The sequence below is a fragment of the Battus philenor genome, unplaced genomic scaffold (assembly GCF_028537555.1).
Source record: "Battus philenor isolate CCGP_79_NKW_IND1 unplaced genomic scaffold, ilBatPhil1.0.hap1 SCAF_26, whole genome shotgun sequence".
Taxonomy (NCBI): domain Eukaryota; kingdom Metazoa; phylum Arthropoda; class Insecta; order Lepidoptera; family Papilionidae; genus Battus; species Battus philenor.
The window spans coordinates 465148-490891 of NW_027181689.1; the positions used below are offsets into that span (position 1 = coordinate 465148).

At 37.8% G+C, this 25744-nt stretch overlaps 1 protein-coding gene across 1 annotated transcript in view; it reads right to left on the reverse strand.

The window, feature by feature from the left end:
* Positions 1-797: 797 nt before the first annotated feature.
* The window catches only part of LOC137925196 (dual serine/threonine and tyrosine protein kinase-like), a 43013-nt gene continuing 18066 nt past the window's right edge, over positions 798-25744 (reverse strand). Inside the window, exons 2-22 of the mRNA XM_068768600.1 lie at positions 20408-20534; positions 19180-19340; positions 17409-17525; positions 15726-16154; positions 15074-15300; positions 14782-14885; positions 13424-13686; positions 12054-12170; positions 11239-11353; positions 10338-10603; positions 9449-9647; positions 7967-8054; positions 7456-7623; positions 6531-6660; positions 5556-5674; positions 4667-4758; positions 3720-3849; positions 3361-3539; positions 2822-3047; positions 1845-1930; positions 798-1218 (exon numbers count right to left, since the gene is read on the reverse strand). Coding sequence (XP_068624701.1) covers positions 980-1218; positions 1845-1930; positions 2822-3047; positions 3361-3539; positions 3720-3849; positions 4667-4758; positions 5556-5674; positions 6531-6660; positions 7456-7623; positions 7967-8054; positions 9449-9647; positions 10338-10603; positions 11239-11353; positions 12054-12170; positions 13424-13686; positions 14782-14885; positions 15074-15300; positions 15726-16154; positions 17409-17525; positions 19180-19340; positions 20408-20513 — 3561 coding nt within the window. The 5' untranslated portion in view covers positions 20514-20534 and the 3' untranslated portion in view covers positions 798-979. The remainder of the gene's footprint in view (positions 1219-1844; positions 1931-2821; positions 3048-3360; positions 3540-3719; positions 3850-4666; positions 4759-5555; positions 5675-6530; positions 6661-7455; positions 7624-7966; positions 8055-9448; positions 9648-10337; positions 10604-11238; positions 11354-12053; positions 12171-13423; positions 13687-14781; positions 14886-15073; positions 15301-15725; positions 16155-17408; positions 17526-19179; positions 19341-20407; positions 20535-25744) is intronic.

Here is a 25744-nt window from a genome sequence, read left to right on the forward strand (position 1 = left end):
TCTCGGGTATCAACTATGAACCGGTAGACGCAAGGCTACCCCCCCCCCCCCCAAGTGTCGCTAGATGTCGCTGGATGTGGACAGGCCAAGAGTGGTCGACATAGCTATATTTGAGGGAAGGCTGATATGACAATGATACCTTTCTAGAAGCTTCTTTAGGAAATTCAGATAGTGGGATTTTAGTACAAAATCCCATTTGAGTTTAACTCCAATAAAAGACTTAATACACGCCAGGACTAGAATTTTTACAGGACCCACAAGTTAAATTTTGAAAACACACTGTACCTACATACAGTTCTGTTTTTAAATATATATATTTTACGAGAAATATATATGATAACACATAGTGATTGGTTTTAGATATAAAAACATTATAAGGGTGAACACATTTTTCTAACATTCACTCCTTTAAAGCTTTTACATCTATAGCAAACCACTTGCGTACACTTAATAATGAGTGTTACATTTTGCTTTTAATTACAACTTCTGATCTATCAACTTGATATGATAAATTTAATTAGTCCTGTATCTTAAAAGCTTGAGGAAATGATATAGTAAAATTCCCATAAATTACAAAATTAATTCTTAACTGCATTAAAATAAGGTACAAATTTGCATACAAAGACTATATCATGTCCTGATAGATGCAAAGAATTTTAATACTTATTTCGTATGCGATAAGATACAGTTTACTTTAACCGGGAATTATAAAAACGTTTAGCATGGTGGTAAAATAAATAGACATAAAAAACTGTTAACAACTCCAATGCAAAATAGCTCATAAGTAAAAGACATAAGGTTCAGTTTAGTTTGCGACCAGCGAAGATATAGAAGTCTTATGTATTCAATAGACAAATAATTTCCAATTACAATCGTTAACACATTAAATCACAGTTCAGATTCCTTATACAAATACGCTTTGATAACACACAAGAGATCATAACCCTTACTGCTTAGATGATAAAGCTCATATTTAAACTCAAGCATCGTTATGTATACCAGTCATATCGAGACTCTCGTCTTCGGAGACTTTTCGGGCTCTATTCTTAGGAGCATAAAGTTCATTTCCCTGCTCCTTTAAGGCTTTTTCAAGAATCCTCTCAAGTTTCGGTTGTACGTCGCCTAGTAACGCCCTCTGAGAGGGCTCGGAGGCCCAGCACGACTCCATTACCTCCCAGCACTCGTCCGAGAAATGCGGTAGTCGCTCAGGCCGTAAACCTAGAACACGTAAGAGAAATTTAATATTAAAACTGGCTGTTTTAAACCTTGATTGCATGTCAAACATTAGAAGCCTACCTCTAAAAAGGATACACTTGAAAACAATAAACATAATAATATTTGAGATATTTTTTTAGAATTTGGAAATAATTGGCTTCGTTCATTCATTCACAAGAGAAGTTTTACAATTTTTTTGCCCCCATTTTTGGGGACTTATTCTCCCCTACCATGGTAAATTACAAAAAAATATTTATACAAATAATAATTTTTCACAGAATATTATTAGTCATGTTCCTATTTCATCAATCTTAATATCATCCATTCATCTCTTTTTTTCACTTCACAATATCTTGCATACTTTTTCTTACTTCTCCTTTCGTATATCACCTCACTTGATCGCAGTCAGTAATATCGTTTCCTTACTTATTAAGGACAACGCCATCTAGTTGCGTCGCTTGCAACTAGTGTACAATTTTATCACTACAGATTATGTAATTTGGCGCTATTATAAGAGTTCGAAAGCCATTCCGACAAATTGTGTAAGACGTTACTAGATGACATTAATGTAAACGAAAAGAAAATAAACGAACTTGTATCAAGTGCAATTTTTTTTAAATAATTGATACCTCGCTTGACTTTACTCCACAACTGTTCCTTGTTCTGAAAGGCTTCGAATGCAGCCGGCAGCTTGATATTACCCGCACACACATACCTGTAAACCAGACGAAATGATTTAAACCCTGATCACAGGCCATGAACCTGATGAACGAGTTCAGACAGTTTCCTTGGCAACCTGTCGTATCAGAGATGGTAACCGGGTCGACATGGATGGCCGTGGCGTAAGACCATCATGATCAACAAGAGAAGAAGATAATCAACGAGAGACTTCGGGGAGGTCCTAAAATAAACCTAACGGATTGCCAGTTTCAGTTGCAGAAAAGGTTAGAGGAATGTAACATCGTCTCGCAAGTATACCAAGGAAGACACTTAGACGTTTCTGGAGTACTGTAAGAGAACAATCGGTACAGTAATAAAAAAGTAAAAAGGTAGTCAATAGAGAGATAAATATTGCAAAGAAACTGTAAAAGATCAAAATAAAAATTGTGACATATAAATGTACAATAGTAAAAGGATAATAATGGATACAAAGTTAAACCTAAAGTATAGAAATGTTACGTTATTCTGGAGGGACGGCGAAGGAAGAGAAGAAGGAGATGGACAACAGAAGAAGATCTTAAGAACGACAAAAGAAGAGCGTGAAAATTACTTCAAATAGTGTTCCTGCTTACACATGGCATGAGATGAGAGGTCCCAAAAACGAATACCAGGTTAGAAAATTATAAATATAGCGAGATTGACCTGCAGTAGGCCTTTATCGTCTTATATGATTATGACAATTATTTTTGAAAACTAGAAGTCAAACAAGAGCAAACATCAGGATATTCCACCAGCAATATGACGGGGGCATGTTCTTTATAAAATGAAATTTTTGAACAGTTCTTATAGGTATAATATTTTGCAGACATTTATTTCCGCTAAAATTACTAAGGGTTTTTATGAAATCAGACCAACAAAAGGAAATTACGTGCGTGCGATATCTCACCAGAAGAGTATTCCGAAGGCGTACACGTCGACAGCTGCATCGTACTCCCCGTTCAAGAGTTCAGGCGCCATGTGTACTGGCGTTCCCACCACGGACCCTGAGATAAGAGCCTCCGCTGCACAGAACCCCAGATCCGAGAGTGCTGCCCTCTCCCGGTGATCTAACAGCACGTTCTTCATCTTCACATCCCGGTGAACCAGCCCCAGGGAATGCAGGTATCGGATACCTGTTAATTTCATAATTCACTCACTAGTTTATTAGTTCACGCGGCGTGGGTATGCCCCCCACCTAGGTGAACCAATTAAAGGCACTTATTGACTGATATGGTGACGATGGTGATCATATCGAAGAATTTCTTCTTTTCACCTTTTACATAGATTCTCACTATAAATGATTTAATGAGGAATACAGACCCAAACATCGTGTATGGAGTCATACACACATATGACTGTTATACATTTTCTTACACAAACAAACACCATGTGACTTATGTGTGGTGGCCTTGTCTCATCATGCTGCTGTCTCCGTGTAGCACTTACCGTCAACGATGTCACATGCAATCCTCATCCTGGTCGCGAAGGTGAGACCCGCTCGGACGGCGGCGTACAGGTCCCGCGCCAGCCGCGACGACACCAGCAGCACACCGGGCGCTGCGCCCGCTCCGCGCTGCACCAGCGAGCCCAGCAGGCGGACCACGCGCGGGTGCTCCGGGATGCTCCTGAACCGACACACCCTCGTGCCATACTATCATACAATCAAGCCGGGCAGAAGACCATCTTCATGTCTCCCACTACAAGGCATAGACCTAGGATGATGATCCCAAGGAATCTATGAGTCTATTACACTTGCAATTTACCACTGGGCCTCAATGTTCATCCAGAAGTATATATAGCGTTACCTGGTGTAAAAGAACTCCATGGCGAGCTCGTGGTAGTGGCGCTCGTCGGCCGGCAGCACGGACTTGACCGCGACGGGACTGTGGCCCGCCCAGCTGCGGGCCGCGTACACCACGCCGTACTGCCCCCTGCCTGTGGAACACTTCTCTTATACTACTACTACCTCTTTTCCCATCAATCTCTCCACACTTTCATTATCTTACTCTCCCTTACTCCCATCGCTTTCATTATTTCCAGTTTAATCCCTATTTTCCACTTCACTGCTTTCCAAGAAACCCTATCCTCTAGATTGTCCTCCAGGACAGCGGATAATGGATATAGATGTCATGCAGTACCGCCTTCTTCTCTCAAACTTTTTAAAATAGTTAATTACACTAACACATGATTTCCTCCCTTCCCGTCTTTTCAGCTTTTTCATAGGCCTTTCCATCTTTAATTTCTTACTTCATATCCAATATATTCTCTCTTTCACTTTCCGCCATTTCTCCTACTTTCATACCTCTCTTCACTGTTCCCATTTTCACTTCCAGCCCTCTCACTCGACTTCCATCCCTCTCATTTCCAATTTATTCCCTTATCCACTTTCAGGTATTACCTTACTTGTCTTTGCATTTCTTTTTTCAGCCGATCTTCTATCTTCAATCTCTTTCCTAACTTCTAGTTTCCTCTAATTTTCCACTTTCAGATCTAGCCTCTACTTCCGCCGAAATCCCACGTATTGCGGACTTTACTTATGTTCATTTAATTATTCACATCGCAAACTCATTTACTGCTGTGCAAACTCTATTGTCTAAGGCTTCTATCAAATATTGGTCTTTGAACTATGGGTCCTTAACAATAAATAATACAATGGCTATACGAACCTACTAATTTTCTTTAATAATAATATTTTAAAGTATTATTTTGATAACATAGTATCGTAGTCTAAATTGACACTTAATTATCATACCAATCTCTCGTCCCAGTTCAGGAGTGCCATACATGAGTAGGTCACACATGGAGGTACTCTCGAGGCACAAGCGGGCAAAGGACGGCGCGTACCTGCGAAGTGAAGGTTTAATTCAGGTTATCGGAGTTACATACAATTTAGTTAATACAAGGCTTATTAAGTTGCAAATAAGTTGGCAAAAACCGCGGTATGAGAAGCGTGCGTCGAGCGCCCGAATATAGCCAAAAATGGCGAGCGGCGGCCGAAGATAGCCGAGGTTGACCGATGCGCCGGCGCAGGAAATAAACGCTCGCGTAAGGTGGGTGCGATCTTTGCGTTACAAAAGCTACACGCTACATGTTAAAATTAATACATTACTTTTCTCGTACTAGCCACAGATAGACAAAATTCGTTTATAAAAACACTAATAAAGTTTCACATGAATTAATATAATATATAGTGAATGACTTTATTGCGAACAAAGTATTAAGTTTAAAACATATTTTTGGCTAGCGATGCACATATACGTTAATTCAACGATTGAAAGGTTTTCTTAGAACTACAACGCCCTCTACTGGACATAGACATCTCTCACAGATTTCACGAAACTCTATTTTAAAATTCCCAATTATCGAAGGCATATATATACTGACATATATCTATGACGTCATTATAAATAAGAAAAGGACCAATATTTAGCCACCTCCGCACATGCAGTGGTAGTCGTGCAACGAAATGCACCGCCCGCCAGCCCGCTGATAAATGCGCATGCGGCAAACAATGCGAATCACACAACCGCCACCACCAAATCACTCAACACGTGTTTCACCCCTCCACATCATCAGGAGCTATGTTACACTGATTAGTGCTAATTACCATTAAATACATTAAATAGTCATTATAAACTTACTTTTTTCTTATGGCCAATTTCACATCTTCAGTATGATGAAGTCGATTGGCCAGAGCAGTCTCCAGGGACGTAAGCGCGGACTGATACGTCTCATGAGCCACGCTTAACCGCTCCAGTATCTAAAAACATAAATATCAATACATATACAATGCGCTCGAATCGAAAATAAAATCTGAAATGGTTTATTGTTAACTACCCTCGAAAATTAAAAAAGAGAAACAAATCATCAGGTCGGAACCAAAGATGTAGATCCTGTCAAAATATATGTTAAAATTAAATGTATAACATAAGAGAGAATAAGAGATAGCGGACTATAAAGAAGAGAGAGAGATGATGTATGAAAAATGATAAAAAGAACGATAAATGTAAGAGATAATGATGGAAGACATGGAAAAAGAGAAAAATATTGAAATAGATTGAAGAAAATAAAATAAAAGTACATATATAGTCTATAACGACCCTAGATACGGGTGAACGATTGTAAATCTACTATAGAGGCCTTGGCTTGGTTGGAATAATGATGACGACAACTATATCAACTTGGGGGAGATATAAAGTGTGATTTCATACAAGTGAAAGCTTTAAAAAATAATGTACAATTGATATCAATTGGTGTTTGTTTGTAGGGTGTACGAATTAGTCAATAAAAATGTTTAAACGTGTCTACACTTATTTATATTCAACTTGTATAAAGTGAACATTCAGAAATAAGTTAAATATATTTTTTTTTATTGAAATGCGACAGATAGTAAACAATAATCTTTTTAAATATTTATCATACGTTATTTATTATTTCTAAATACATAACAAATGAGCTACATATTCAATGGTTTTACAACTATAACCAATCACCCTGTCTACAGAATGCTTTCATAATGTTCAATAGTTGGTATTTTTTTAAAGTTTAAAGGAAGACTGGAGTAAGAGCGGAACGCGAGAGAGAGAGAAGCAGATAGAGACAGAGAAAGAGAGCACCTGTCCGGATATAATCCGCGCAAGTCTCTGTGGACTGAGTGAGTGTATCGTATGCAGCGCCACCTGTCGCCGCCACACTGGACTGAGCACGCAGCACGCATCTTCTCCCTCTCCACCCACGATTCGCAGCCTGGAGAAAGATGAAGAGTTAGAATTTTAATCTCGTCATTATCACCCAAGTGGAGATCATCCATAGCTGGGCAATGTCATACATATAAGAATTTCCTCCACATAAGGTCTGTGATATATTTATAAACTAAAGAATGAACGAAAGACCGGTTTTGTATTTGATTCAAATATGTCTTAAACGCATCATAATCTCAACTAGAATGTCCACAGCTGGACATAGTTGCTACAAATATCCAACAGGACCTGGGAAGACTGGTCTAGTCTAGTCTCATCTCTGTGGGCTGGTTTCCGTAACCAAGCGCGCTCATGTTAAGTCAGGATGGAAGACCGGTTTATTGTGTAAATGAAATATGTCTTAAATAAATCTCATAATTTAGCCAGAATGTCCACTTTTGGATATAAGGGTCGACAGATTTTTAATAGGTTTGAAGCGGCCTGTACCCAGGGTTTTCCGATGACCTTGACAAGCTCGTCTGTTCTTCTTGTGAACTTATTAAATGTAAATGAAGCATGCCCATTGTCCAGCAGTGAAGATCTATGGCTTTCATGAAATGATGATGATCAAACTTATACTGTAACAACTATAAGGGCTTATCGTTTGCAGTTGCGACGACTTTTATCTCGATCCAAAGCCGGACTAGCTATTGACACATAAATCGACACAATGATATAATAGTAAATCAATATAATAGAAATAGTAAATCAGAAAGGTATTTCCGTGATCAGGGTTCAGACTTGTTCACGGAAAATTCCGGAAAACCCCTCAAACTCCAATAGCGATGATATACAAACTTACTTATAGAAGAACCGACGTAGCGACTCCAATAGACTTCTGAGTAAAGAGAAGGAGGCACAGGGCTGCAGGTCCACCTGACGCGCCACCGACAGCAGCTGCCGCATGGCCTCGCTCGCTGGTCTCCCGCCCAGCTCCTGTTTACACGAGGACTCCAGAGACTGAAGGCATCTGTGGAAACGTTTCGAATGTCCCAGAAATTGTACAACATTGAATTAGTACTTTGGACAACGATAGATGGCTCTAGTAGTTTGGTCTTTTGATATAGAGTACCGTTTGGTTGTGTACATATATGTATATATATGTATAAGTGTATATGTGTGCAGGTATATAAATATATGTCGCGTCGATCTCGAGTCTTCTTTATTAATGTCGATTCTACCTCGCGGTGCTGTTCTACTAGCGCCATCTGTCGACGCTGAAAGTACAAAGCTCCAACATTTATATATATAAGCGTAAATTATTTTACTTAGACGGAACATGAATGTATATTTATACAGTAAACTATAATTACCTTTGCAGTGTCCCGAAGTATGTATCCTTCAAGCAGTCCACAAAGTCCACCAACTTCAAACTTATCATCCGGCTTAACTTCGAAAGGACTGCAGACAAACATTCAATGTATTAATATTAAATAAGGTAGTCAAGTCTCATTATAACTCTATTAGTGCTTTAAAATGTCTTAAAGTTTTAAAGCCGTTTTTAGAACACCATTTATAATGCCGAGTGGTTCCTGATTCCTCAGGATCCCGATTTACTGAAGCAATCATGATCCGATGTCACGCGAGTGGTTTTTGGACAGGACATGGAATGTTCACACAATATTTCAGACAGCTTACTATCTAAACCGAAATCAAAGAAATACGACCCTTTTTTAAGGTCCTCTTTTTAGTTTTCTCTCGTTCCACCCTGTTATGTGTGGGGCAGGAACGTTACAACACGGGTAAATATTTTTTCTTAATTAATTCTTTTATTTCACTTCCTCCCTCCATCATTAACATTCTATCTTTCTTCACATTAAAATTACCTCCCGCGCATCACCTTCCTTCCTTCTACTTCATTCTTAGACGACAATTTTTTACATTATCACAGCGTATTACATTATCAGTTTGTTACAATATCACAGTTTTTTACTTTATCACAGTTTGTTTCATTATCACAGTTTGTTACATTATCACAATTTCGACTGAATTTTTGGATTTTATTTACATTTTACCATCTGTTGTGATTTTTTTGTGATATCTTTTCTTATTTATTAAACCTATATTACTTTATTCATGACTAGAATGCTTTGAATCTTACTCAAAACATAAAGTTATCACCTGCTTAACTTGTGTATCCAGTAAAAAGATTTGTATCGGTAATTTCTCGACTATGTTTAAAAGACGATCGTTTAAAATGTTTCAAAAACTATGAAAAAATTGTTCCGTTGTTGCTCGAAAATCAATAAAAATTTCGAAATTCTTTTGTAACATTAGAAAAGTTGTATTTACAAAAATTGTTAGAAATATCTGCAAAGCTGATATTACTCAAAACACCTGTTAGGCTATTTCTCCGACATATTCAATATCCGGTTATAATCTGGAACACCCGCTTTCACCAAAGCCACTGAAGATGCTCATCTTAAGTGGCAGTGGGCCGTGATGAAAGGTTCCTGGATACCACGAGCCGATAAACGCAATACTGATAAATTCTCCCACGTAGACCGACCAGATAGTCAAGATCGCGGGAAGTCGATGCAAGCAGCAATAGCAGTCAACGTAAACATCTTTGGGAAAGTCCTATGTCTTGCAGAAGGTGGCTATCGGCTGACATGGTGATAAAACCCCTCACTGGGTGGAATGATGACATAGTGAAGGTCACGGGAATTTGATGCGAGCAGTGCAATAGCAGTCAACGTAGTGATCTTTGGGTAGGCCTATATCTTGCAGTGAACGGCTTTTCGTTTACATAATGTCTTCAGCTTTGAAGTCACACAATTCTGGAAGATGCTCACCCGTCTGCTGCACATCTAGAGAGGCTTGCTTGATGGACATGTTTGCGTTGTTGGTGCAAGTGGTCGCCGTGGTGCTGTTCGTGTCCAGCGTGGTGCCCCAGCCGCGCCCGCTGCCCGAGAGTGAGAATGCCTCCGACTCATTCTCCACTTTTATCATACCGATCTGGGATATGAGAGACGCTGTATCATCCGGCCGGGCCTGTAATAGAAATTAGTTCTTACGATTAATGGTGATAGTAGAGATTGTAGGAGATATGTACAGTTCAATTACAGTCGGAGACGGAAGTCAGGTGGCTGTAAGCAGGTAGATAAAAGATCTTGTACTTGGGAGAAGAAAGGGAGGCTTTTTTTCTGGTACAGGCTACGGTAATTTTAAACGCTGCAGGTCAAAAGTCCCTGTCATCACCCATGGTAGACCAAATGAAAGACATATCTCCTACGAAAATCCCAAAAAAGTTAAAGACTAGTTTGACGAGCATCATCACCATATAAACCATGGAATGTTCACTGCTGAACGTATGTGGCCTTCATAGATTCATTCAGTGTGTTCGGACCTTAACAAGGTTATTAGTCTACCTGGTGGATGAATGTCTTACGCTGCCGCTTCATGGTCTCTACTCCAGGAGGCCTTACCTTAGCCTTAGTGGTCACCACCCTGCCCACCCTCTTCTATGATCTCATAAAGACATCCCCGACATAAACTTCTCCACTGCTTGTTGCGTCTGCTGCTAACCTATATAGCCTATTTAGACTATATTGCTTTATATTACTTTTAGGGTAACTGGCAACCACGTAGGCTTCCCCCATATGCTTCTATCAGCCCAATGCACGACTGAGGAGCGCTCATAATGGCTCCTATGACATACACTAAAACAGATAAATTGTTTACCTTTATTCTAGTATAACACTCGCTGACGCCAAGACTCTCGTCGTTTGAATGAATGATCTCATAATCGTCGAAGTTGTAGCTGTCGTATGACACGGCCTCCTCCACGTCGGAGGGCGACGCAGGCTCGGAGGGCGAAGGATCCGTCGGCACCGGCCGCTCTGCCCTTTTCCTATCGCTGAGCACCAGCGACACAGTTGGACTACTTCTCGACGAGTAGAAGATTGAGTTCGACAGTATGTAACGTTTATCTTGATGGCACGGTAAATCTGGCAAATAAAACTATGTCAGAACACTATTACTTCAGATGACGCCAATAGATGGCGCTAGTTGTAGATTGCCCGGCGCTTTTGTTGGACACGGCATAACTTGATCGAGGATCACAGGTTCAATTCATGCGATACAATCTTATATAATTCACAATTATATAGTACACTGTGATACCCAACATGCCTACCAGGCGTGGCGATTATGGTATAACTTCCCATATATCTTTGGGGAAGACTTGTGTTGCTGTGGGCGTCTATAGGCAGCAAAAACCAAGTGTCAATTACGAAACGACACAAATAAATATTATTATATATACATTTTTTTTAAATTTTTTAATGCTAAACAAAAAAATACGTAAATAAGAAATAAATAATGCTGTTAGCTCTAAAGCTTTTACAGCTTCATCTGACATGAGTTCACGAATCGGAAGGGTCAATGAACTATATAAAAAAATACCGGTGTGACCGGTTTTTTTTTATGACCCATCCATTAGAAATTGAATTACGTTCAAATGTCAAAGGCTTAGAACGTCAACTATCTGTTTATTAAGTAACATCGGACTCTCTAAGAGAGAAGATGCAGATGAAAAGGCTTGGCAAGAATAAATAGAAATGAAGTCTAAACATCAGCTCACCGTCCACGCTCCAATCCATGTTATCTATCTCGCAGCGCATCTCTTGCAGCACGTCCTGCATTATCTGTACCAGCTCTTGCTTCTTCTCACCCTCCGAGAATTTGGCGCTCATCACCTATAACAAGAACATTGCTTTATATTGCTCCATGTACATTATTTATATCTACTTCTTCTTTATGTATATATACACATAAATATATATATATATATATATATATATATATATATATATATATATATATATATATATATATATATAAAGTTATTCCTTGTTATATCAGCTAAGTGTCAGTATAAGTTCTGTTAAAATCGGTCTAGCCATTCCAGAGATTAGCCGCAACAAACAGACACACAGACAGACAAAAATGTGATTTTCGTATATATGTTACGTAGATATTCATATGCATTTAGTAAAAAAGCGGTTATTTTAATATTACAAACAGACAATCCAATTTTATTTATTTGTATGTTATATAAATAGTCAACATTACATTGGCGCATATGAAATGTTACGAATGTAAACATAATTTCTAAAAGATTGTTTCATTTTTGTTTTAAAATATATAGAAGTATAAAAAGTAGTAAGACATAAATATATAAAATACAAAAAATGCGTATTTGTATTAAAAGCTGATATAAATTCAATGTAAGTTGGCATAAATGTTACAAAATTACATATGTGTAATAAAAGTATACATACTGTAATACAACTTAACATATTCTTTTTAAATATTGACAAAATTGTTATAAATTACATATAAATATCATTAAAGTATACATAACTATAGTAAAAGTGTATATAAATGTCAACTCACTTCATACAGCTGGTGCTCCTGTCTCGCCACGTACTGTATCTTCTTGGGCACGACCTGCAGCTCGCGCGCCATGTCGAACGACGCCAGGATGAACTGCTGGAGCAGCTTCACGTGCACCTGTAATGTACGATGCACTCGAGTTACACGAAAATAACTCTTATAGCTAAGGCCTAAGGTTTATTATTGGTTCAAGAGCCGTACACGACTTTGCCCTACTGGGTCGACCAACCATATAGTCAAGGTGGAAATTTTGTATTGACTTTGCAAATAAAAGATATAATCATTGATCATTGTTCATTGTTTATTTCACGGCATCACACTAGAGAAAAGACGGTACAATAAGAGAAGAAAGCAGAAGAGAAAATAAAAAGAGTTAAAAAGAGAGGGAGGCCTATACCTTGCGATGCCTATGGTGGTGATAACGTTACTATATATTCGTTCCGTTTAATTAAAAATATAATCATTTTGTTTTATTAACTCGTCTTAAGTTTAATTTCAAATATAGGCAGCTATAGATATCTCTGAACTAATTTTTATTTCCAAGTTTCCGATTTAAAATTTCAACCAATACATTATATTCTATTTTCTAAACTATTATCACATAAGTAGTACAAAACTATAAAGATGCGTTTACATTGATGGAAATTTTCAACATCTATGAAAAAAACCATATCAGCTCAACATACAGTTTTATAATTTTTAAGTTTTTAAAATCCTGTTTTAGATTTATATATGGATATATAGATAGCATGCACAGCATTCTTAAACCGAACGTATTATATTCAGGCGTTCAGTTTACATTGACAAATCAGTGATTTAAATAAACCATTTCAATATAGATTTAGCATATTATTAGTGCATCAAATCCAAGAAACATCTGCCACTTGTGAAGGAGTAAATGAGAAGGAAGCAGTTGAGAAAAATAAAGAGAACGAGGAGATATAAAAAGAAAGTGAACGTATAAGAACTATTAAAAAGTGAACGAAAGGAAAGTAAATATAGGCGACCAATTGAGTAGTGACTAAAAAGAAATTGAAAATTAAGAGAGTAACATAAAAGCAAAAGAGAATACAATGAACTAGAGAAAAATGAAGTTAATAAAAAGAGAGAATTAAATGAACAAAAGGAAAGCAAAAGAGAATAAAATAATGGAGATGAAAGTGAATGAAAGGCCAGTGAATAAGGGGTGAGTAAATGAGAGGCAGTTAATAAGAGAAAAGTAAATTTGGGCAAAGTAAATGAGAGGAAAGAATGTGATTACACTGAATAAGTGGAGAGTGAAAGAGAGGAATATTAATAGGTAAGCGGACGAGGGCAAGGCGATTAAGAGAAAAACGAACAACAGAAATAAGAAGAAAAGGAAGATTTACCTCACTCAGTCTCGTGCAGTAGTCCAACAGATAAGATTGTGCGCAGTCCGTGGCGAACCTGAGCACAGAGTTGAGGAAGGTGGGGCGGTTCTTGACAGCGCGGTCACTCTCCCCCCGGCGGCGGCGACCTAAAGTTTCACCACTACCCCCGTGCCCATCGCTGGAGTTGGCTGCGTTAGCTTTTTGCTCGGCTGTACGCAGTATCTCCAAGTCGTCCAGTATCGCCCACTGGCTCTTCGCTTGGTGCTTCGGAGGTGGTCTGACTGGAAAATGAACTCTGATATATGCAATAAATATATTAGCATTATTTTTTAATGTTTTAAAATAAGTAACAATACACGTTTCAATTGTATCAAGGTCACGTCTTTACGAGCCAATGTTTAACTCATATCTACTTCTTTCTGACTATAATTTGTGTGTATATGAATAATGCCCTTGTTCTTTCGGCTTCCTTCCCATATTTAAACTTTAATAGAAAATTTTATTGTACAATAAACTTTTAAACCAGGCGCATTTTACAATTCTCTGTGAACATTGCACAAAAGAAAGTTCGTCATGAACTTCGCGCGTTTGAAACTTTACATTTTGTAATTTTTATATTTTTTTATTTACACTTTACTGTACACCATTGATAATAACAAGACAAAAAAAAGAAACAATTTATATAGAGGTATAAGAAGCGGTTTTATCGCTCGAGGCTATGTCTACCAGACAACCTTTGGATGTAATTGAGAGATATGTACATATACATATATATATATATATATATGTATACATATATATGTATATATATATATATACATACATATATATGTATATATATATACATACATATATATGTATATATATATATATATATATATAAAATTCTCGTGTTACGGTGTACGAACTTGAACTCCTTTGAAACGGCTTGACCGACTTTTACCAAATTTTATATGCGTATTCAGTAGGTCTGGAGAATCGGCTACTATTTATTTTCCGTACCCCTAAGTGTTAAGGGTGGTCCACCCCTAAATTATTTCTTTTATTTTTTAGCCAATTTCTTTGGTTTTTATTTTATTATGATACAGCATACAAAAATACATACAACCCTAAATTTTCACCCCTGTACGATCAACCCTTATCTTACATTTGTTAATAAAAAACTTTAATTTTTTTTTCAAAACAACGTTTGCGGGATCAGCGATACATATATATATATGTGTATATATATATGTATATATACATGTATATATATATATACATATATATATATATATATATTAACTATCTTTTTATATTGAAATACGACAGGTCATTCATTATCTTCTTTATCTACAGTCTATCGGAACGGCCAGTATATGAATAAAATAACTCACATATCAACTCCCACTGGTCGATCAGTTCGTTCATGAACGCTATCTGCGCCTCGTGAAGTCTTCTATTCAGGCCGCCATTTTGTTCTGGGGACATCTCTTCTCTTCTAGAAATCACAAAAAAAATAATCGTTTTTCATTTTTCTCTTTATTATACTTTATTTTTCTATCACATTGTTTTTTTAGCAGTGATAGCTATGCTGATCTCCTCATCTCTGATCCAATCTCGTAGAGAAATCTCGTTATCCTCTGTCTCGTTGCTCCTGTAAAATTAAAATAAATTTCAAATTATTACCTTAAAATTCCATCCTGTAGCAACCCCTGATCTGACTCCGGAAGGTCCTCGGTGTTAAACCAATCCTCCGTGGATTCTGTGGCTTCGACGCAGAGATGCAGCCTTTCATCAACTTCTTGGTTCCTTCTGTTCTCTTCTGCGAGCACGTCCACGCTGTCCGAGAAGAGAACAAAGAAGACTTGCGAGTTCGGGTCCAGCTCTTTTATTTGATGGATGTCTAGACAATTCTGTTGGAGTTAAACAATTGTTACAATTCAGAACATATCTCTCTTTACGAGAAAAAATTCCTTGGTGAAATTAAAACTAATTCATTCTCGCTCTCACTCTATCACTTCTAACTATCTCTCTCAATCTCTCTTGATGTCTCTGACAACAGTGTCGCTTTCATGTTCTTCCCTACTTCTCTGTCTTACTCATTCTTTATCTACCTTTCTCCCTTCATGCTAATCATGGCCGTCTTTGCTGACAAAACATCCTTAACTAGATCAGTTTATATACTTAATGTCTATTTAACTACTTAATAAAATAAACGTTTTAGATAAAAATATTTTCACGAGAAAAGAAATATTTTATCACCCGCTACATTCGTTTTCGTCCGGGATTTGAACCCGGAAACCTTATTATCACGTAAGAGATGCCTCAAATAGCTTACCTCCGGGGTGAAGACGGCTGCTTCACCGTTCCCCTCCTTGACTTCATTCTCATCAGCACACCGATGATCTTCAACATTGGTTCGTTCACCACCTCCACCGGTTCTGGTCATGTAGTACAAGTTGAAGGTCGACCAGAAATCGTCTTCCGTACGCGCTACTATCCGTGTCGAACTGATATTATCACTGAATATGTTCCGACCTGTCCGGTCTATAGCGTACATGTATATCGGGGCGTATGTCTGGAGTATCGAATGTCTTTTGTTGAAGAGGTCCGAATGCATTTGCTTCAGTTGGAGGTAGCTCGCGCCGTCAGGTGGTGTGGCGATGTCAGGGGGGACTATGATCCTTAGACCGTCTTTTAGAAGAGGGTTGTTTATCTCTATTTCCAGCATCGTGACCTGATCTGACTGATCTTGACGGAGAAGATCCTGGTGAAAAATTATATTATTATTCAAACGTTAAGAAAAACGAAGAAACAAATGTTTATAGACACCAGACAAGACATAGGCCTCCATCAAAGATATCTGTGGGGAGATATACTATATTTGCCACAACTGGCTGAAGGGTTGGGTATCGAAGTGCGGTATTATGTTAAGCACAGGTCGCTGCTGTACATCCTCTGGTAACTTATTTGTTAGCAGTGACAATCCTATACAGTAATACCCCGCTTTACGCGACCCCGTTATACGCGGTTTCACTATAACGCGAATTGCAAATTTCGCGCTCAAATGCCTCGAATTACGCGAAAGAGTGCGTATAAATATAATGTAGTCATCAACTTCTCTATCATCAGTGTTGGGTGTTATGAACGTATTTTACAAGAACGTAAACAAAACGTTACCCAAAAGACAATAGATGTATTTTTCCGTAAAAAATAAGAGTATGTCTTGCATAAAGTGTTCCTAGAATTAAAGTGATTGATTAAAATGATTTGTATTTTTTTGTAATAATTTTTGACTATGTTTAATCATAAACCTCGTTATACGCGAATTTCGGTTTACGCGATTTTTTTTTGGAACGTATCCCTCGCGTAAAGCGGGGTATTACTGTATAATTAATGCACAAAGTATGAATTAAATAAGGTTGTATCCCGGGAATCGGACTCTAAGATAGCAAATCTGTGTCTCACTCGGGGTATAAACTTGATTTTAAGTTTATATCAAGTAAGGCTCCAATTTTCTTTTGACATGCAGAAATTACTGTATTGATTAAATGATATCAATATTTACTTAAAATCATTTATTCCAAACAAAAACCTATAACTCTAAGGTTTCACTTCATGATCACTTTGTAGGAGCTACAATATATTGTCTACCCTCTTCATCATGTCTCTCATCTCCATCCAAAGGTTGTCTGTTTTTTTTTTTCAAGTATTATCTATGGTGTAAAATTAAGTGTAAATAAATAAATAACTAAATTGACGTCAGCGACGTATCGAACACTGTAATCCAAAGCCAGAGAGAAGGTTCTCATAAATAAAAAGATTATTTCCAACGAAACTTCGTCTATCTTCTTTTCAGGCCATGGACACCCACTGCAAAGCCTCCACCAAAGATCACCACGATGACCGGTTCTGCACTACTCGCATCCAGAAACTTCCCCGACCTCAACTAAAAGCCTATACCTTACAGTGGACATCCATCCGCTGAAAAGAAGAACCATAAAACAATTTAAAAACTCACCTGCAACGGCAGCGTCTCCCATGGCTTCTGATTGCACTCCAGGTCTTCTACCAGCTCGAACTCCGAGTTGCCGAAGGTCAGGTGTACCTGAGTACTAGTGCCGTACTGCACCCGCAGCTGCGTTACAAAAACAATTTTTATCATCACGCCAAGATAGAGAAGTAGTGGACAAGAGTGGAGAACATATATATAGCACAAAATAAAATACATAAACTAACCGCTTAAATCAAAACTAAAAAGTATGACCCTGATATATTCAATATATAACATATCTCATATGTCAGCAAAAACATGTTACACCTATTTCCAATTATATATGTTGACCACTCTGAAATTCTAGTGGAATACGACTTGCCACTGCAAGTCATCACCATTATTTATTTCTGTCCCCAAGATGGGGCAAAGGAAGTCCACAATACGTCGCCATCCTTAGCGGTCTTGAGCTTGGCGCTTTACTTCGCTCCACGTCATTCCAACTGCCTTCACTTCTGCAGTGATCATCCGCCGCCAGGTTTGCTATGGGCGGCCACGTCTTCGCTTTCCTTGAGTATTCCATTCTATGGCTTGCCTCGGTATGTGATCAGGGTCCCATCAGAGCATATGGCCTATCCAGTTGCGGCGTTTGATCTGCTGGTCGATCGGCATCTCACTGCAGCGTTTCCATAGATCTACGTTGGAGGCTTTTTCAGGCCAGTATATACCGAGAATACGTCGAAGACAATTGTTAAGGAAGTCTTGGAGCCGACGCGAGATATCTTTGGTGACCTTCCACATCTTGCATCCATATAGTAACACGGTTTTCACATTGGACCAGAATATTATGAGCTTAACTCTCCTAGTCAGTTTCCGTGATTGTCGTATAGAAAGGAACTGTGAAAAGGCTACCTGACTGCAAGGTATAGGCCTCCACAAATATATCTATGGGTGATGTACCGTAATCATCACGCTTTGCAGGCGGGTTGGCGATCACAGTGTGGTATTATGGTACACAGACGTCGCTGCTGCTCATCCCCTGGAGACTTTTTTTCGTGCAGTGGCAATCCTAAATAATTAATGCACAAACTGTGAACTATATACGACTGTATCCTGGTAATCTAATTCATTATGGTATTGTTCTGTCGTATTATTTATATGGATTCCGTCTACCATACATTAGTTCATATAAATCTAGCAGGCAAATATTATAAATAAAATGATTCTATTACAGTTTTATACGTAAGTATATTTACATCGGGATGCTTTGTCTTCCTTATTTAAATATTTAATGGAATCAGGCGTTACATTGCGGAAGTCCATCCTAAGTAAGAAAAGGACCAATATTTAGCCACTTCCGCACATGCAGTGGTTGTCGTGCAACAAAGTGCACCGTCCGCCAGCCCGCGAGTCTCGACTCGGTGTTTGGCACTAATCGATGTAGCAACTTCTGAAGATGCCCCGTGGAGGGGTGAAACACGTGTTGAGTAAATTAGCGGTGGCGGTTGTGTGGTTGGCATTGTTTGTCGCATGCGCATTTATCAGCGGGCTGGCGGGCGGTGCATTTTATTGCATGACTACCACTGCATGTGCGGAAGTAGCTAAATATTGGTCCTTTTCTTCGTTATTTAAACTTCATCCTTGTCATTTTTTTCTTCACTTTCTTTAATTTATATTTGTACCGCCCGAGCGTAAGAAAATGCCTCCTACATTAGGAAGTGTTTAAATTAATAAAAGAAGATATATTTCAAAAGCCATTGACTGAACAGCAAGCCAAAGAGTTATGTAAGAACCTCACCCATCTGCATCCTCTCGGCAAGGGTTCAGGCAGAAGCCTTCGTCCCAGCAAACAGTGCAGCAGTCGAGCTCTTGCCGTGGGCGTGGTGCCCAGGATCACGAGCGCCGTGGGTCTCGAAGACAGATTCCTGATCTCTTGTACTATTGCGCCAATTTCTGGGTCTGAAATACCAAGCTACTCGATACTCACTTTTTTATACAATTGATTGGAAATTTGTAGATAAGCTTTTACGCTTATTTCCAATCACCCTGTATTATTCGTATTAGTCTATTAGCTTTATTTTTTTTAATTATTTTTAAACTGACCAGTTTTAAAAACTTTGATTGTCATCTATGCACACATGTATAGTTCTTAACATAAATAATAGCCAGTAATATTTAAGTTGTAATTTCAAAATTATTTTTTAACATTGTCTTGCTTACTTTCTTTTTTCAAATATTAATTAGTGGATTATTGTTGTCATTTACTTAATTTACTCGTAAAACTATAAATTATTCCAAATAAAATAACAAAAAAAAACTCTTATTAAATTTTCAATGTCACTAACATGTACGTCGTTTGCTTGTAAAAGCGGCATGTGATTTGGCCCACACTTACCCTCCTCAGTCCACGGTGGTTAAATCACGCCCGAGGATAAGGAACGTTGCGGTCCGCGGGCGTGAAATCAAGCCCGAGTGATCTTTTTATTCTTTTTTTTTAAATAATAAAGTCTACATTTTTTACTGGAATATGATTACAAGTATAATAAAAATCTACTAGGATCTATTTCTATCAGTAGATAATTTTTTCCTGTTAAAGGATAAGTTCCCGGTCTTGCCGGAGGCCCATCAAGGATTAAGGACGTGTATAAGTTAATATATATATATATATATAATTATTAAATAATTATTTACTAGATCTATGATTATTTATATTATATTTATAATATGTATTAAACCATTTTTATTATAAGTATATTTGTTATATACGTATGTATGTATGATTAAGTTTGTATGTCTATGTATGTTTATGTATATTTATGTTCATTTGTTTGTGAATATGTATTTTTTTGTACACGTGAACTACCCTTTATAAGTACTATTATTTTTTCCTTACTATGGTTGTCTGTAAGAGATTGCCTTGTGTGATAAGACCGCCCATTGTACTTTTCTGTATATTATTGTATCTGTATATTATGTATCTTATCGTGTACAATAAAGAATATTAAGTAAATAAATAAATAAGTTACCGTAGGAGAGTACATCGGCGACGTCGTGCAGCGCCTTCTCAGTGTCTCGCAGCAGGCCGCGCAGGAGTCGGGCCCGGGCCGCGGCACGCCGCCACGGGCCTGCCATCGCGTCACCATCCACCACCACCTACCATATACACGAACGCACAGAGTTAAATTGAGAACCCAACAATTACTGACCAACAAACTCTCGCAATAAAAAGAAGGTAAGCGATTAGCAAACGGAGACGAATAACTTCTTTATGGCGAGGAAGATGTTATCCAAGAGTGAGGAAGGTGTGTTTACATATATACGAGGGTCAAACTGAAAGTTCTTAGAAAATCAAAAACTAAGCATTCTAGCAAGTTATTAGTTTTATTATAACTTTTCAAAATAGCGTCCATTTACATCAATACATCGCTGCATTCGATGGAACCATTGAGAAAAGCACCTTGCCCACTCGGCCTTAGGGGTCTCTTCGACGGCGTTTTGAAACGCAGCCACTGCTTCTTCGGCGTCCATAAAATGTTTTCCTCGAAGTTTTTCTTTTATTTTCGGGAATAAATAAAAATCGCAGGGTGCGAGGTCGGGGCTATACGGCGGGTGACCCAGTAATTCCACGTCTGAGGTCGCCAAATAGTCGATCGTTTGCCTGGCGGTGTGCGACGAGGCATTATCGTGATGAAGGAGGATCCTGCTGCGAGGTCGTTTCTCTCGAACTTTTTCCAAGACAAGTGGCAAACAGTTGTTAGTGTACCACTCTGCATTAACCGTTTTCTGATCCTCTAAGACAACTGTCGCGTAATGACCTGTCTTTCAGAAGAACGAGGCCACCATCTTTTTTCCAACACTTCGACCTCTCTTCACTCTAGTTGGCAACTCTTCGGAAGGAAACACCCACTGAGCAGACTGTCTTTTGGTTTCCGGATCATAACAGTAAATCCAGCTTTCGTCACCCGTTAGTATGTCGAACACAGCATTTGAGTCACCTCCGTTAAATTTTTGGATCATTTCTCGGCACCAATCAACACGGCGGAGTTTTTGAGCCTCGGTCAAATTATGCGGTATCCAGCGGGCACAAAGCTTCCTGACCGCTAAATGTTCATGGCGGATTTTGTGCACTTGACTCATACCTATGCCTAGACTTGTCCGAATCTGCTGATAGGTCACTCTTTTGTCAGTCTCTATCATACGCCGCACAACACTGATATTGTCTTCAGTCGTCGCTGTAGAAGGCCGTCCCTCACGCAAATCATCGGTGAGATTAGTTCGAACACGTTTGAATTCATTAAACCAGTTGTAAACTGTGGCACGAGATGGGGCTTCATCGTGAAAAGCCAATCGAAGTCTATCATAACTTTCTTGTTGACTTATATGACATCGAAAGTCATAAAAAATCATTGCACGAAAATTTTCTCGGCTTAAATTCATTCTGACGTGCACAGACAATTTTCAATTTGCCGCCAAATCGTAAAACAAATGACAAATGAATGAAATGTATACTCAATATTATTGGTAAAGAGTTCTATTTTCAAAATTTAAACTTATTTTTTTAATATAATGCTTTTAAGTTGCCAGTTCTAAAAACTTTCAGTTTGGCCCTCGTACAGAGACAAATTATAATATACATTTCTGATCCTAACGCAATAGCACCCACATTACTGATGACGTTTCAAACCAATTCGGTGTCCGATTTCATCAAATTAGTGTACGAGTTCAAATCTGTGTTCTAATTTAAACCTGTGTTCGAGTTCAAATCTGTGTTCGAATTTAAACCTGTGTTCGAGTTCAAATCTGTGTTCGAATTTAAACCTGTGTTCGAGTTCAAATCTGTGTTCGAATTTAAACCTGTGTTCGAGTTCAAATCTGTGTTCGAATTTAAACCTGTGTTCGAGTTCAAATCTGTGTTCGAATTTAAACCTGTGTTCGAGTTCAAATCTGTGTTCGAATTTAAACCTGTGTTCGAGTTCAAATCTGTGTTCGAATTTAAACCTGTGTTCGAGTTCAAATCTGTGTTCGAATTTAAACCTGTGTTCGAGTTCAAATCTGTGTTCGAATTTAAACCTGTGTTCGAGTTCAAATCTGTGTTCGAATTTAAACCTGTGTTCGAGTTCAAATCTGTGTTCGAATTTAAACCTGTGTTCGAGTTCAAATCTGTGTTCGAATTTAAACCTGTGTTCGAGTTCAAATCTGTGTTCGAATTTAAACCTGTGTTCGAGTTCAAATCTGTGTTCGAATTTAAACCTGTGTTCGAGTTCAAATCTGTGTTCTAATTTAAACCTGTGTTCGAGTTCAAATCTGTGTTCGAATTTAAACCTGTGTTCGAGTTCAAATCTGTGTTCGAATTTAAACCTGTGTTCGAGTTAAAATGTGTGTTCTAATTTAAACCTGTGTTCGAGTTCAAATCTGTGTTCGAATTTAAACCTGTGTTCGAGTTCAAATCTGTGTTCTAATTTAAACCTGTGTTCGAGTTCAAATCTGTGTTCGAATTTAAACCTGTGTTCGAGTTCAAATCTGTGTTCGAATTTAAACCTGTGTTCGAGTTAAAATGTGTGTTCTAATTTAAACCTGTGTTCGAGTTCAAATCTGTGTTCGAATTTAAACCTGTGTTCGAGTTCAAATCTGTGTTCGAATTTAAACCTGTGTTCGAGTTCAAATCTGTGTTCGAATTTAAACCTGTGTTCGAGTTCAAATCTGTGTTCGAATTTAAACCTGTGTTCGAGTTCAAATCTGTGTTCGAATTTAAACCTGTGTTCGAGTTCAAATCTGTGTTCGAATTTAAACCTGTGTTCGAGTTCAAATCTGTGTTCGAATTTAAACCTGTGTTCGAGTTCAAATCTGTGTTCGAATTTAAACCTGTGTTCGAGTTCAAATCTGTGTTCGAATTTAAACCTGTGTTCGAGTTAAAATGTGTGTTCTAATTTAAACCTGTGTTCGAGTTCAAATCTGTGTTCGAATTTAAACCTGTGTTCGAGTTCAAATCTGTGTTCTAATTTAAACCTGTGTTCGAGTTCAAATCTGTGTTCGAATTTAAACCTGTGTTCGAGTTCAAATCTGTGTTCGAATTTAAACCTGTGTTCGAGTTAAAATGTGTGTTCTAATTTAAACCTGTGTTCGAGTTCAAATCTGTGTTCGAATTTAAACCTGTGTTCGAGTTCAAATCTGTGTTCTAATTTAAACCTGTGTTCGAGTTTAAATCTGTGTTCGAATTTAAACCTGTGTTCGAGTTCAAATCTGTGTTCGAATTTAAACCTGTGTTCGAGTTCAAATCTGTGTTCGAATTTAAACCTGTGTTCGAGTTCAAATCTGTGTTCGAATTTAAACCTGTGTTCGAGTTCAAATCTGTGTTCGAATTTAAACCTGTGTTCGAGTTCAAATCTGTGTTTTAATTTAAATCGGTGATCGTATTTGAATTCGGGAGCGTATAAATAATATCAAGTTTTGTGTCTGTAGTGAAATACGGAGCTATACATTTGTCAATGGACCTATATATTTATATTTTCTTACTACCTATATATATAATAACACTTGTAAAAAGGTCTTTACAGGTTATCGAACTGAATCACGTGTAACACGATAGACACTTCTCGGGGAATACCGGCCAGTATCAAGGACGACCCGAAAATCCGGGGGAGGATGTGGTCAAATGACCGTACCGAATATTAAAATTTTAATTATTATTCTATTTATATCATACAATCATGTTCCGCTAAACTCTTATCAGCTTCAAAGTTTGGTAAAAATATTTCATAACATATTTTTATGGTTTTACATAAATACATATATTCTGTGATCCGAAAGTAAGGTGAAGTCATTAAAACTCCCGGACTTTAGGAAGGCAGGTAATTTATTTAGATTAGTAGTACTGTCTATAATATTTACCATGAATCTGTTTGTCAAAAGGTTTAATTATCTCCGAATTACACGTGTTTTTTAAACGGTTTTATTTAGTTCGACCCGTACGGAATTTGTTTATTTATTTGGGTCAAAATTAGAAATCGAACTTCCCGTTGTCAAATTGATCTGAAATTTGGTACACACATTTAATTTAGATGACAATACAATATAATAAAATCAATAACATTATAAATCTAAGAAGGCCGCCGATACAAAATGGCGGATTACGTATTTTTCCTTAACCCCCTCAATATGGGTATCAAATGAAAGGGCTACACCAGTAAAACACGATGATTATGTCAAAATTTAAAATTCAAGATGGACGCCGTTCTAATATGGCGGACTAGGTACATATTTTTCCACAACCACCACAATATGGGTATCAAAAAACCGTTTAACTTAAAAGTTTTTTAAATGTATTTATTATAAACCAAAAGTGAATTTTTCGATTTTTACACTTCGTACATTTGTTGAGCAATGAATTTGCTTCAACTTTTTTTTACGGAACGAATATTCTTATGCGGACGTTTGAAATGTTCCGGAAGGCCTTTGGTGATCAAAGTATGACACGAAAAAAGTTTATACAAATATAGGCCTCCCCAAGGCTGGCATGATGATCAGTCCTGCGCTGCTCGTATCCAGAGCGGTCTCAACAGACATCGGTGGCAAGAATTACGTCAGTGATCTTGCTTCTCCTGTGGATCTCCTCATTTTCGATTCTCGCAGCAAAACTACGTGTATTATTATCATGTATTATTTTTGGCAATATGAATTAATACCTAATTATATAACATTTATTATTTACGCATTTATATAACATACTAAAATCAACAAAATTCAAAATATCTTTATTCGAGTTGTCATTGACATGCGGTTTAGAAACGTCGATTATTTTAACATCATTATCAGCAAGCTATCGCCGGATCGGAACGCTGATCTGTCGAGAAGAGCCAGATGATTATGCAAATGAGTCAACAAAGCTAGTTCCGTACATTTCGATCAACTAAAAACTATTAAACTATATCTATATGCTATTAAAGTTGATACAAGTACTCATTGTTATCCAAGTTAAAAACTAATACATCGACGATGTATATTACTTTTTATTGAATGGAATCAGACGTTACCTTGCGGAAGTCCATCCTAAGTAAAGGACCAATATTTAGCCACTTCTGCACATGTAGTAGTCGTGCAACAAAGTGCACAGCCCGCCAGCCCGCTGATAAATGCGTATGCGGCAAACAATGCGAATTACACAACTGCCACCGTTAATTCACTCAACACGTGTTTCACCCCTTCACGGGTATCTTCAGGAGTTATGTTACACCGATTAGTGCCAAACACAGAGTGCCTATTACTTTATAACAGTGTGGACGATCCGAGGTAGGATCAGTATCATTCCTTAGATTGCAGAGTGGTCCACGCTGCCGTTCATACTTTCACTCCACATTCAGTACACG